Genomic DNA, 15,454 nt, shown 5'->3' on the forward strand with positions numbered 1-15,454 from the left:
CCTGCATTGGGAGGATTGTGTGGAAGTTGATAATGGGAGGAGCGGCACCCTGCGTCATTCTCTCGTTCCACTGCTCATTTCCTATTTTTACATCTCTCCGTTCTGTCTGTCTTCCTGTCCCCTTTTCCTGCCCACTGTTTGACCTTCGTGTCAATCAAGTCCCCACTAAGTTAAATGACAAAAATGACTTCTCTCTCCTTCCTCGTTTTCTCTGGAGCTTAGTTTGGCTCTGTGATGTCAGTCTGCCGTCTGCGTTATAATGCGGTCAGGGCAGTGTGGGGGACGGATAACAGCCCCTGGCTGATTAGAGGGGTCCCCTCAGCAGGCCGGGCACGGGCAGACCCTTATGATTACCACTCGGGGCTGTGCTTTCCTATACTATAGGGTGTGTGTGTGTTTTGTGATTGTCGAGGTTCACTCAGTTCAGCGGCATGAAAACAGAATCGCCCTTCTCCTGCCCCCCAACCCCTCACTCATCCAAAAGGTCAGGGTGCTCGCTTTGATAAGTCCATTAGTCGGTGTTGTGTTTTCGAACTGTCATGCTGAACGGCCATCACCACCGCGGTGAATATGTCTTTTTCAATTTGTGTGTATGCAGCACGGGGAGCCGACTGGAGGGATCTTTGATGTGCGCGTATTTGAAGTCCACTAATGTGTCCAGAATCAGTAAATGGCCTCGCATTGTCTAGTATAATAATAGCATTAAGAACCTCTCCAATATGTCAGTGCTGACATTGCATTGTAAATGCGCTGTAAGTTTTACAGCATCTGCTTCAAAGGATTATAAAGATCCCGGGATTAAGAGACTTATGATGCAGTGGTGAGCAGTTATTAGGTCTGCTGGCTGCTGCCAAAGACAGGGAGGAGAAGAGAAAAACCTCAAGACCAGAGGAGAGAATTAGTCTCCAGCGGGTCACTGAATGTTGTGTCAGGCTACTCGGGGTACATCATAAAAACACTGACTGCCCGCCATTATACTTCAAAGGCTGTCTGTGCCAAGAGCTTTAATTGTTAATCTGTTTTGCAGGGAAATGGATTTTCCTCAGATTAATTTTACTCTAATATTTGGTCTTTATAAACTTCTGAGAGTTGGCAAGAGGAAGAAGAGGGAATAGAGGGGAAAACAAGCAACATTAAAGGAGTAAGCTTTCTCTCTAGCCTCATGCTTGTTCTCCTTTTTGCTTGTTCAGTGTGTACCAGTTGTTTTATTTATCTGCCTTCTGTCCATTTGTTTTCTTGGTCCAGAGAGCCCAGTTTTTCTCCACTTCACTCGCCGTGTCTCCATCAATGTATTTTTGTGCACATTTTGAAGTATTGTATCAGAAATGGTTAAAAATTCTGAAAAATCTGGTAGTTTTGCCTTTTTTTTGAAAAGTGTTAATGCGAGTTAGAGTTAGTAATGGGAGACGGAAACACCTTTTCTGAATAAATTTGAAAGTTGTTTCCACTTTGAGAAAAGAAGAAGAACAAGAAGATTCCTTTTCCGCTGTTGCCATCTTCCCTGATATTCCCAAAATGTGTGGGGAAAAGAAATCTTGAATACATCTCTACATTTTTCTTTTATAGGCGATTGGTTCCTCTTCTTCTTCTTCTTCTTCTTCTTCTTCTTCTTCTTCTTGACAAACAACTGCTTTTCTTTCTGTTGGCGAGCTCTACTTCTTCTACTCTGTTTATTACATTCATATGAAACTATGCTTTGCATGGCCTAATTTATTTGCTCTAAATCAGTTGATTGAAATGCACCGAATTCATATTTTCTTTTTTGTGACATTTCTAAAGTTTGCTTCAAATTCACTTGACAATTAGATTGAAACACCGCTGCTAAGTCAGACCTCATTTAAAATCATGCATGGGGTTTCATATGAGGAACAAGCATTGCTGTCTTTCTTTGTGCAGCTTTTATTTCTACATGGGCAGCCTCTTGTGTCTGTGTGTTGTGTTTTGGGACACCAGCTTGCTTGTATTTGCAGTTATTTGATGTGAAAGATGCAAATCAGCACAACAGACACTTAACAACCCTATGTAGGCTGTATAGATCTGTGTATGTGCTTGTATGTCTGTTTGTGTGTGTGTACCCACATTTGGAGAGGGGGCTGGGCAGAAAAGAACAGGTGGATGTGGTCTCTACAGTCCCTATCTCATCATGTTTTGTCATTAAACATGCAGCTGCCCACAGACAAACACACACATCTAATTTTCTGCAGGGACGCCTGCTCTTTATTGTGAGGCTGAAAGTCCTGTGTAATTAACCTAGAAGACATCTGCACCACCCCTTCTCCCTCTCTCTTTTTGCTCTTCCTGTCTCCCACGTGACATGTTTTACCTACCAATTCCTTTCATTATAGCACACTTAGTGAATTTTCTCCTGACACTAAGCCACAATCAATAGTGTGTTAATTAGCCTGTAGATCGACTCAAATATCCATCACTGCACACACGTGCACTGGCCAGTTGGCTGTGGAAAGGAGGCATCTTTAAATTCATATAAATTTAAAATACTAAAAAACAGATATAGGGCTGCAACCAGCAGTTATTGAATTATTGATTAATCTGTTAATTATTTGTTTGAATATTTGATTAGCCGCCTTGAAAATGTCTGAAAATACTGGAAAAATGCCCAGCAAAATTTCCCAGAGTTGTCCAACAGACTGGCTACGACCAAAAGAAAGTCTTGTTGAAAGTCTGAAATCCATTTGCAAAATTACTGATAGATTTTGTTCTAATCAATCAATCAACTGATCGTTCAGGACTGCATAGATACAGGTCCGTCTGAAATTCCATGCTAACATACTACTAAGTATGCTAAAATAGTATGTCAGATTTTTTTAGTATGCCCAAAACCAACATGTGAATGAAAAAGTCATATTTCCAGTGAATTTTTCTGTATGCACACAGTGGACACTACGCCGGCACAAATATCCCACAATGCAATGCGGCATTTAAAACAACAATGACTACCACTGCAGCTCCAGCTCAGGCATAACGTCAACTACACATCTTTTTAATCTTTTAATCTTTTGTATGATTATCATTATTATTATGATTATCCCGAGATAAGGAATTATTTTGCATGCAAGCAGAGGTAAAGTTAGTTGCCATGGGTTACCACGGTGACACATCTCCAAAGAGGCTCTCAGAAAGCGGTGTATGCGTCACTTCCACACTGACCAGTATGCTTGAAAAGATACATAATACTATTTATTTCAGAAAAGTGTGTTTAACAATAGTACATATATTGAATATGTAGTTCAAAGTAGGAATTTCGGACGGGTCCATAACCTTTTAGTTGTTTTTATAGAAATGGCTTGTCAGACATAATTGACTGTAAACCTGATTTATCATAGTTAAGTGAGAGTACAAGCTTCTAATCATGAAATAGATTCATGTCTAGTGGACTGATGTTAATGAGTGAGTGTGCATTGTCAAAGGTGGTCATGTGTCTTTATGGACCAGTACATTCAGTATAAGCCTGACCTTCATTAGCTTATGCAAATGCGAGAAACCATCTATAGCTCAGCACCTGGCCATCTTCACACCCATACTCGCATGAATGCTTGAGCCCTAAACTTCTTTTTGCCCTCATTATCTGAGAGAGTAAACACAGATAATGCTGAGCTATCACAGATATCTCCTTTAGTTTCCTCTATAACATAGTAAATAATCAATGATGGCACACTGGAGCAAAGTGTTGCGTTTGATGGTTTCCCACATCGAGCGCTGAACTTTTTGTGCCCGGTTGCTGGCCTTCTTGTTTGCTTTTGTCAGTGGTCCAAATCAGGGTTCACTGCTTAACAACGGAGACAGAGAGGAGCGTGGCACTCACCGTTACAGCAACAGTAGAACAAAGACACTTGGAGAGGAGTAGAGAAAAGATGACAGAGGAGATTTGCAGATGGAGGAGTGACAGTGATGTGGAGACCTGTGTATGGAAAGTGACTAACCGGAAGGAAAAAGTTCATCTTGAAAAGAAGAAAAAACACAAATGATTGACGGCTAAATGAGTTGGCTTTGGTGTGGCACGTCCTCGCGCGTCCTCACAGGCAGACTGAGATCAAGCCTCAGACGACATGCAGGGGCTTTATGAGCTTAATTAATTTGACGTTACTCTCTAAAATGATCCCTGAAGTCCAGAAGTGACAGGGGGAAGTCAGAGAAGGAAGCTGGGCACTGTGTGTGCGTGTGTGTGTGTGTTTGTGTGTGTGTGTGTGTGTGTGTGTGTGTGTGTGTGTGAGAGAGAGAGAGAGAGAGAGAGGATTTATGAGAATGATTTAAGGCCATTTAATATGCAAGGATATATAAGTGGAATTGTCACTTTTTATTGAGGACACTGACCTATATTGGCTAAGGACAGCCATGCCTCCAGCAAAAAGTGTCCACTTCTCTGATCTGATTAGCTCCCTGTACATCACACTAAATGTACCGGAGCCATAGAAAAAAAAAAGCTAAAAGACAAAGCCGTTTAAGATCAGTCCATGGTGGGACTTTCTCTCGAAATGAAAAGCAGACACGAGTAGATACAGTGTATTATGGTCTATGCAGCGTCCAGACTTTCTTGCTGCCAGCGGCTATCAGTCAAGGAGTGACAAATGGTGATGTCCCATTACTGAGCAGTGACAGGCGCTCAAGGTTTGGCGTTTACTGATTAAAGGAACTCAATTTCAGGAAATTTCTGGTGTGTGGATTTGTCTGTTCACAACCGCTGAGGCTGTGAGGCTATAGGTAGCTACAGTATGTCAGTCATAGAGTGTGGTTTGCATCCTTGGGGCGTTTTAATAATTTAATTTAAATGTAAAACTGGCTTTATATTGTTTCTGTCATCCTTACTTAACATCTGTGTGGTTTCCCTGACTACATGTCTTGTAAAACATCTGTAGGAGATGAGAGCTTCTTTGTTTCCTCTGCTGCTTTCTCTCTTTCTTTCTCACACACGCCTTCATAGACTGGTGACAAATTTAAAGAAAACCCTCAATAAATAAGGATATCATAAGGAAAACAGATTCCTACACATGTGTGAATGGTTTAGGTTTGGTGAGCAGGAAAATTATGTGAATCATATGCTATGCTGCCCTATGATCACCCGGACCAGTATTCAGTCTAGAAAGACGCAGAAACAAAAACAACGTACTGTTTTCGCCAAATTTGCAACAAGCAAGCAGGGATTTGCAACGTGAGGTAATTTCCTCTCACTTTAATTGTGACAAGTTTCTCTCATCAAAACAAACACAGCACTTGCGTCCTGAAGGACTCTTAACCGACAAATCGCTTGTGAGACGTGACGTTGCCTCCATTTCGCCATCTGTGGGTCAGTACTTGCAAATTGCTTTTGTGAAACAGGCCACATGAAGGCAGTTTGAGTTTGAAAGATTCATCAGACACAAAAACACTTCACAGCATTTTATCATACGATGACACAGTATGTTACAACTCCAGTAGTCATAGCAGCAGTTACTTTACCCTGTGCCTCAAAGGTCAACTGGTAAACAGTGGAATTACTGTGTTCATGTTGCAATGTAATCTACCAGGAATTAACTCTTACATGTGTTTGATTGGTCAACACAGTGTGTTGCCATATGACAGCACATTTTATTGAGCCAGGTTTATTACTTTTGGATGACCCTGCTTTTTTTCCCCTGGAGCCTCAGCATTTGGACCCCCGCTGTAACAACTCAGTGGTCTAGTTGAAATGAATGAGGAGGTTGTGTTTCTGCACAGAGTGGTGTGTTTATTGGCCTGAACATGGCCTAATGCATTGTTCTCCACTATAACCATCAAAACACCAATTAAGAGGATATCTTTCTGAAGAATGGCGTCCATCCAGTAGAGTTCCAGCGACTTTATGAAAATTAAACAAGCGGTCACTCATGCATAGATATTAACGCACACGAGCACACACTCTGCGCACACTTTCACTGGAAAAACCCACATGGACATGCACACAGACACAATGCAGTTGAAAACAAGGTGTGCCCCCTGCTGTTAACACCATCTTGTGTTTGACACTAGCTTTATACATATGCTAATTCCCCTCCATTTCACCGCCGCTGTAATGGATGGGGTGAGACCAGCAATTAGATAGTAGAGAGAGAAAAAACGAGTGAGAGAGAAGCAGAGAGAAGAGTTATGTATCTTATCTAGCCCACACAGGGACAGACCCATTCTCTTTTCTATGAAACCACACCTGAGTTTCATTCATAAATAAAACATTTAATCTGCATCTGGATGAACTTCAATAAAGGCCAAATATATTGCAGCATGAAAAACAGAATAAAACCCAAATGATAGAGATGAAAGTACTGCGAACTGCACGTCATTCTTTGTTCCTCGTGTAATTATGGAGGCCAAGCTAAGTTATAGGTTGAGCGAATGTTATATAAATAGCCATCATCACACACAGTGGGTCCCCCTTGGGTTTTGTGTTTGTGTACCCAGTGTGCGAGGAGGGCAGCGTGCCCGACGCTGTTTTAATTGGCATGGCAGAGAGCCAAATGATGGATGGATGGCCGGGCGGAGAGAGACTGTCTCTCAGTGTCTGTTTCTGAGTCGATGACAGCCATCTGCCAGTTCCACAGGCTATTCTCAGCACTGTGTGTCAGCGAACAGTCGCTTGTGTGCTCGCTCTGTTGCTTTCTGGTGTGTTTGTACTTACAAGCTACTACTGTATGCACACTCCATAAGTCCTGTCATCTCCGTAAGCATTGCCAACACAGATACTACAATAAAGGAGTGTTGTGTTCACAGTAGAGCTGTGAACACAACACTGACACCTTTGGAGTTAATATAGCTAACCTTATAGCAAACAATCACATATTTACACATTTATCATCCTTGTTTCTGAACACCTGATGTAAGCTCAATATTCACTCTCAGCTTTTGCTGATAGTTACCCTCGAGTTACTCCTGATAACAAGATGAAACGATTACTTGATTATTGACCTTGTTGGCAGTTAATTGTCTATCAAATAATCAATTTCAGCTCAAGTGTTGCACAGTGTTGCATCACCTGCCCGCTGGTGGATCCCTGACAGCCACCACCTCTCAAATTGAGGCCGCGTCCCCACAAAACTCGCTGTTTTTCCAGATGTTCTGCACGATCTTTCAGCTGCTTATCAACTGCACACTGGCGGCTCTGTGGAGTCTAACCTCTCTTGTTTGCTTGTGTGTTCACAGCTCCTGGGCTTCGTGTACGCCTGTTATGTTGTCAGCGCCATCACTGAGGAGGAGGACAGCTGTGAGTCGCTTAACCTCACCCTTTCACACACACACACACGCACACAGAGAAAGTCACTCTTGAAACAGAGCATTGTAGCAGCTAATGAATCACACCCAGACCCACTCACACAGATGAGATGGAAACCACCGGAGTTGAGGTGAACAGGGCTTCATCTTTCTTCTCTCGTCTCCCTCTCCTCCTGTCTCCTCACTGCTCCGGCTCTCCCCTTTCTCCCTCCCGTCTCCTCCCCCACACCAGCTGGGCCCTCTTTCTCGCTCTCTCCCTCCCTCCGAAACCAAAGACGCCATGTGTTCCCTCTCCACACCTCCTTCAACCCATTCTTCCCTTTCTCTTTCACGTGTGCGCTCTACGCCTCGTCTCCGCTCCTCGCCGTTCTGTGTGGTCCACGCTGTTGTTGTAAACCTCCTTTTAATGTACTCTGCCTTTCACTTTCCTCACTTTCCTTCTCTGCATGTGCCCCCTTGTTCGTCACTCCAGCTGTCTGCTGCCTGGCTGGGTAGGACTAGGATTGCACTTCCCCCCTCTCCCATGTTCACAAACACACCTTCCCTCCTCATGTCTGGCTCTCTTGCAGCTTGTCAAATATGTACATCCTTCATCTGAAGTGGCTCCTCAGTGTGTTATCTAAGCACTCCGGTGTGTCGGCGTATGTTGGCCGATCTTAAACCTTTAACGTGAAGTCTGATGAGGGCAAGAGTTAGCCTTGACTGTCATGCATAAAGCAAGCAGAGAGAGTGTGGGAAAAGGCAACGGGGAAACATGAAATGAGTCATAAGAGAAGACGGAGAAACCAGAGACAGACACTTTTTGATGAATGACCCAGCTGCTGTGACCTCACAGGCAGCAGGTCAGAGGTCCTGCTGGAGGTTAGCCAATCAGAGGGCAGGAAGCATTTGATCTAAGGGTTCAGTGAGAGTCATAAATATCTGATTAGCACTGCAGTAACTCTTCCAGGATGCATAGCGATGTCCACGTGTGTGAGAATCTGGCTTTACATATTTTGGCCTTGTAAATTTTAGCCAATGCTTTGAACCCAAGCGGCTGAATATATAAAGTCTCTCTGAGGATTAGCCAAGATTAAATGAAGTGTCTCAGGTATTCATGCTAATTATGAAGTGTCTGGAGCCTGGCTGCAATCACGTCAGTCCCTTTTGTAAGACACGCAAACTCTTTGATTTGAGAACAGCGTAACAAACAGAGCACTACATGCGCTAATTGCATCTTGAACAGCAGACTCTTGTAATTTGGGGGAATCGTGATGTGGTTTTCGCGTGTGTTCCTGTAGACCGGTGGTATAGAAGTCCAAGCAGTTCTCCGGTGGTCACATACCAGAGATTCACTGGCTGTGAGTGGTTAGCATCACCACCCCACCCTCCCAGCTCTGGGCAGTACCACTTAATCACCAGTCACCCCTAAGTAATCCCTGGAGGGCAATAGCAGGAGGCGAGTCAGCTAAAAAGAAAAAGACTTTCCAACCTCAACGACTTTTCCTTTTCCTTTTGTTTTTGTGACATTTGAGCTTCGTCATACCCCGTGTGGACTGTTGGCACAGATTGTGTTTGTTTGAACTCATGGCGGACAGTCATCCACTCTCAAAAACAGAGATAAAAATAACACGCGAGCGACAGGGAGAGGTTGGTTCAAGGGTAAAAATCGAACATGGTGTGATTTTTATTGGTTTTAATTATCTGGTAGTTCTGGTGCTGGAGTAAAACGTTGCTACATCGCTTCCAACTTCTGCTTCTTTGTTATTGTAATCAGCCCTTTGCCTGCATGCACACGCACACACACACATAAATGGACGTTTTTGTTCATACAGACACAGGTGCACAGACACACACACACTCGTGGCAACACAAAAACCGGCAAAGGCACTTTGCCGCTCTCATTTTCCCCTCTCATTTGAAGTGTAGATTAAAGCAGGTTTCTGCGTTGAGCTCCCTGGCTGCCTCAGCATCTCTCCTCCTACTCAGAACTATTCCTTCTCCTTGCATCTCCCTCATATTGCTCTATTCCTGTCCCTAGTTTCTTCCCAGGTAGGTGGAATAATCACGTATCAGAACCCAATTTTTGTGTGTTTAAGAATTCTTCAATGTCTGTCTCTTTTCCCATCTCTTGCGTTCCGGGCTTTAATGAGGCGGGCCTGTAAGAAGTTAGAGGTCTCTGGTCCCTCGTTGTATCAGCCTCATTAAGCGCCTTGCTGGTCAATAACTTCCACAGTTGATTGCACCTTACCAGGAGGAGAAATATAAGTAGAATCCTCCAGAGAGGCAGAAGGAGAGGAAAGAGAGAGGGAGGTGTTTGTCAAGGAGCAAGCCGAGGAGAGAAACAGGAGATGGGGCAATATGCAGGAACAAACAACACGAGACAAGATGAGCTTTTCACGAATAAGGAGATAAGACAGGAATTCCTCTCACGCCGAGCACTCTCTCACTCTCCAGGGAGACGAGTGAGTTAGATTTGAGTGCTCAGGCTTGCGTAAAGTGTAGCGGAATGAAACACACACACACACACACACACTCACAAGAAGCCAAGAAGACACAATGGGCAGAATAACAAGCATCATATACCATCAGCTCAGGGTTTGACATGGCTTTCAGGCTTTATTACTGATACTGTGTGTGTGTGTGTGTGTGTGTGTGTGTGTGTACATTTGTGTGATCTCCCTTTTGATGTGACTTCCTCTTGCACTTAAAAGTGCATGTGTGTATATGTACACCCCCACACACCTATATACCGCTTGCATTTGTGTGTTTAGCTGACTGTGTGTGACTAACCGGTCACGTGTGGGTGTCTGTGTGTGTTTGTACGTGTGAATTTGTTACACAGAGTTATCGGTGGAGAGCAGACACACCGACAGAGTGAGTGGAGGGGAAAATCCTCTTTTGTAAAGTAGGTCATGGAGTTAGAAGCCTAGCGCCGGGATAAGCTCGCTTTAGCATGTCTGCTAATTATGCTGCCGCCCTCTGTGCTGAGTCACATCCCCAGAAAATCCTCCAAAGCAGACAGAGAAACTGCAGGGATGGATGTCTAGGTGGCACCGTATCCTCAGGTTGTAGAAAAGAGTGAAAAGGTCAAAACATCCAGAAGGCCTGTTTTTATGTTATCACCCCAAAATGTCATTTAGAATGGCATCAGATAAGTAGAACATTAAAAGAGTGGGAATAGGTGTCTTACTGACTATGTTTACATGCACAAAATATTCAAGCTTTTGCCCTTTTTCTGCAAACGACAATGCTGCATGTCTGCTAAGCTATTTACATGGCTAATGAAAATGAATATTCCTCTAATATTCCTGTTTATGTGCAGCCGTGCATGCTCCAATTATCGAAACACAGCCTCCCTCTTTCATTTGTTCAACGACTGTGTTGAAAAGGTCGGCGCTGCAGTATTTGCACACATCCAAAAGCCTGTTCATATCCAAGTAATTCATAATGTTTAAAAGTAGGTGTGTTTCTCCCTCCGACCAGAAATGTGGGCTTTTCTTTTGTGCTTGAAATCTACTCCTTGCAAACTGTTGGGTTGGCAATGCACAGAGCAGACCATAAACAGGAAAGAGGCCATGTGTCACAAACTGCAGTAAAAACCCCAACTGAGATGCATATCGCACTTTACACCTACACCTACACCTCTACCTCCACCTGCACCTTCTGTGTACTTGACTTTTATGTACACACATATACTATAATTATATACATTTTAGTATATCAGCACATTTCAGTTTCATTGGCATATTTTATTCTGTCGGAACATTTCACTGTGTATATTTTATATTTTATTCTGCTTGTATATTTTATTCTGTTTGCACATTTCACTTCCATATTTTATTGTTTATTGTTTAGTATATTTTATTGCCTAAGTATATTTTCATTCTGTTATATTTTTAATTGCTTCACGAATATTTTTTTTTATTGCATGTTGGTTTATTTTATTTTATTGTAGTTATCTTAATTTTATTCACTCTTTCTAGTCTTATCTTTCTTACCATCTAACATGGGGGTTGCAATGAAAATTTCATTGACATGTGCAATGACAATAAAGACTCTTGAATCTTGAATCTTGAATCTTGAATATTCTGAAATGCACTGTATATATGCACGAAGTATGCTTGTAAAAGCATAATATTGGCATGTCGCACATTTCTTGATCGGACATGCTCCATTCAAATAGCCTTTTTTAATAATACAGCAACAGAATATCCACATTAAAGTAGTTTTTAGTTGTAAATGATTTAATCTTTTGTGAAATAGCATGCCAATTGAGTGTGTGTTTTTTTTCTAGCGCATGTTTCTAATGTAAATGTTTCTAGAAACAAGGATGGCAGATTGCACTAGAATCAAGAATATGAACATAATAAATTGGTCGATATAGCTTACACGTTTATCATTCTTGTCAGTGCATATAGCTTGATGTAATTCTGAGCATCCACACAACATGACTGCAGCTCTGATCAGGCAGGTAATTGAAAACACCTGTGTGGGCGTGCCGAGCCTTTGAGCTGCATTTTGATGCAAATGTGTACTCGGGTTTGGATAGAGTTGTCAATACAGTCAACACAGTGTGTGCAGTGAGTGTTTCCCTGTTGTGTTCCAGTATTTTTGCGTGCACTTGCTGGAGCTGTGTTCAGTTATTAACAGACACGGACAGAAACACATTTCAAGCTTTGTCTCTTTATTATTATGGATGTTGGAGACTTTAATTTGGTCTGTGCATGCATGAATATACTGCATGACTGAGAATAGAATAAAGGCAGTGCTGGGCATTGTATGACAAATTGTAATTGAAGTCACCAAGACACAAATAATGAGGATTGAACACAGACACTCAGTCACTAGAAGAAATGACGACAGTAGCTGTATTTTCTGTGTTTTGGTGTGAATCGTCATTTAAACAGAATCTGACCAGACAAACTTTCCAGAGGCTCTCCTGGTCCGTCTTTGCCTGGAACGTCTTTCCTCTTTGCCTCGATGATTAACTTTAGAGACACCCTCAATCAAACATACCTTAAGTTTTCATATGCAAAATAACTGAGCATAAAACAGCTGAACCTCTCTTTAAAGTAAATGACTGGCCTGTATAGCAATGATGGCTGCGTAATAGTGTGTGAGGACAGAGATGCAGCACTGCGGAACAGAGCCAAGTATGAGGGACTCCCTCCTCCATTGGCTCCATTCAGTGTCTGTGTGAGTGTGTGTGTGAGAGAGAGAGAGCACAACTGTGTCTGGTAACTCACCTCTTCCAGCATTACAGCAGACAGGCTCTGAAGTCTTGAACTACCCGTCTGCCCTTTATCTCTCTCTCTGTCTTTGTCTCTGCCCTGTCCCTCCTTGTTTTTCCCGATCTTCCTCACACCACGCTCCTTTATTCTCACCAACCCTGTTTTTCCCTCCTGGTCTTTTTCCTTTTATCTCTGTGCCTGCGTTTCATTTCACTGTCAGCTCGCCAACCCCTTCAGACACAAACACACACACACATGGTGGGAGATGCAGCAGTATACTGTAGTTGGCCAGTCAGTTTCTCTCCTGGTTCTTAACAAGTCCTCCTCTGATTTCTACCAGTTTCCACTTGAACTGAAACATAATCGTCTTGCGTTACTCCCTGCTTGTTTAGGGGCTCATAGATGCCTTAACTATTGACCTACATACCTTTCATTTCTTGTGTGTGTCCACACAAGTGAAAATCAGTTTGCTCCCTCTGCCTGGAAGAAACTGAGCAGAATCACACGTGCCAATCAACTGCCAATATCTGTTTCCACAGCCTGTAACTGCTTGCTATTTACAGAGCAAGCGTAAAAAACAGATGGCTTACCACTGTTAACCGTGATTTTCCAAATTTTAGGATTCAGTGTGCTGCATAGAAGATGCACCTTAAGGTCTGGGGTCAGACCGACATGCACTGTACAGTATGTAGGAGAGATGAAGCACAGGACTATAAATGATGCTTTGACACATAAGACGTCTTCATTAGCCTAAGAGCAGCTTCTGGCACTTCAGGGCACCTGTTGAGGCTCAGATTCTGAGCTTGTTAGATATGCTGTGATGCCCCCATGGTAATTAGAAAATTACTAAATTGCTTTCCTGTGTGTGGCTATTAATTTTTCAAGGTATTCTGTAATGAACTGAAAATTTGACCTGTTCAGGAGTCTGTAGACCACCAAAGGTCATTACAGTTCTTCCTCTGGAGACCTTAAATGTCTGTGCCGCATTTCACAGCAATCCATCCAGTAGCTGTCATGGTATTTCACCGAAGTATTGGATTGACTGACGGTTAGACCGTTGACGCCATCCCCACAGCTGCTAGCTCACCTAAAAATGGCAACCGCCATTATCATCTAACTGTATTCCTCAGCACAGTTTATCATGGCAGGGGGATGGATCCCCACCTGCTTATAATGAGAAAATCACTGGTACAGAAAAGATCAGGGAAGAGGTCTTTGTGTGTGTGAGTTAGGGGGGGTGTATGTGTGGTGGAAACCAGGGCAGGGTCAGAGGAAAGGGAGAGCCCCCACCACCACCACCACCGCTACACCCTGTGGCTCATCCTGCCCACCTATCAGCATTCGGCAGACCACCCCTGCCTCCTCTTATCAGGATGGAACTGATTTGGCCTTACAGTAGTTTCCATGGCTGGTTTGTGTCTGTTTTCCCCCCACGGCTGTTGGTTCCCAGAAAGTAACAGATCTGCCCACTTTTTTCCCCCACCCTCTTGAACGAGGCTCTGCTGTTTGTTTTCTGTCTTTTTCCACTAAATCAGGTTCAATCTCGGTTTCTCCCTTTCCTCCACTCGCGGTGTTTGCAGACGGCTCCCGGACGCGCTGGCCTCTTTCACATGCACTCCTTCAGCCTAATCTCTTTGGCCCCCTCTGTCAGTCAGACCGACATGCATGGCGCCCCCCCCCCCCCCCCCCCCCCCCCCCCCCCCCGAGCCTTTCCCTTCATCTTAAAAAAACATCTCTCTGCATCTGTGAAAAATGCCCAGCACTTTGGTCAGTCCCTCTCTTTCTCACGCGACGCAACACTCATCCTGCTCATCTGTGCCTCGCCTAGAGTCCGAACTCTAAAGTGAGAAAATAAAACAGAAAGCGCCGAGCGTTTTGCTCTGTGGCTGAAGGTCACCTCTGTTTCTGAGCGATAAAAAAACAGCTTAGGCTATTTTGACAGCTGGCCAGCTCTCACCTGTTCCCGAGTTTTCCCTCTGGCTCCAGGCAGATGCACCGATGAAAAAAAGTTTAATTATTTCTTTTATTTGTCAGAGTTAAAACTAAAAGACTTCTTGGCAAGCTGCTTGCCTTTCAACATCCCTGCATTACATCTGTTCTCCAGTGTCTTTTGTTTTCCATTTCATTTCTCATTCAGCTTGTGTTTTTTATCTTTTTTTTGTCTTTGTATGTCCTTCTGTGTCTTATTCTGTTGTTGTCTGTCTTTTGATTTACTTCATAATTTATGTTTAATCCTTTGTTTTCAGTTGATTTTATTGGTGGATTTGACCCATTCCCACTCTACCATGTCAATGAGAAACCATCTCATCTCCTCTTAAAGCCCATGTACCTGTAAGTATGAATGTGCCGTCATGACACCGCATGTGTTTATGTCCATGTGTGTGTTAACTCAAATGTGGATATTTGCATGTTGTGCTCATGAACAGTTTGGGTTGTACCTGTTGCCTGCATGTAATTGTTTCCTCTTCAAGGTGACACTCCCTGATTTTCCCTGAAACTATTCATTAGTCAAAACAAGTATTATTTTTTGAGTTTTTCGAAATATTCTCAGCTCTTACTCGCTCGTTGCAGAGCTTTTTAGTTTTCGATCAGGATCCAAGAGGTGACAAAACAACAGAAACTAGTGGCGATTGTGCAGACGGAGGAGGTTTGAGTCATGTCTGGGGAGTAAACGTCTTTCTGAAACATGCTACATCCTGTCTGGGGCTGAAGGAAGTATGAAGGCCTTTCATGATGCTGTGTGTGTTTGTGTGTGTGTATATGGGTGTCATGTACGTGTGTCCCCGTGCCGCAGGCGGTTGCTGATAGAAGCACGTGGAGGAAAACACACAAAAATCTGTCTAAAATTGGATTAATCAATTAAGTTGTGCCAAGAACTTAATAACAATAAGCCTGGCAAGTCGTGTAATAATTCTCTGCCAACATGAAATGAATATTTTATTAGCTTCTTGACAGTTTAATCAGCTCCGTCTCTAATGGGAGGGAGGAAGTTTTCGTCTCCCCGA

The 15,454-nt window shown here is 43.2% G+C and overlaps 1 protein-coding gene across 1 annotated transcript in view; it reads left to right on the top strand.

The window, feature by feature from the left end:
* The window catches only part of nkain4 (sodium/potassium transporting ATPase interacting 4), a 45,508-nt gene that overhangs the window by 27,398 nt on the left and 2,656 nt on the right, over positions 1-15,454 (top strand). Inside the window, exons 5-6 of the mRNA XM_041945902.1 lie at positions 7,168-7,228; positions 14,696-14,780. Coding sequence (XP_041801836.1) covers positions 7,168-7,228; positions 14,696-14,780 — 146 coding nt within the window. The remainder of the gene's footprint in view (positions 1-7,167; positions 7,229-14,695; positions 14,781-15,454) is intronic.

Source organism: Chelmon rostratus, chromosome 10, assembly GCF_017976325.1.
Source record: "Chelmon rostratus isolate fCheRos1 chromosome 10, fCheRos1.pri, whole genome shotgun sequence".
Taxonomy (NCBI): Eukaryota; Metazoa; Chordata; class Actinopteri; order Chaetodontiformes; family Chaetodontidae; genus Chelmon; species Chelmon rostratus.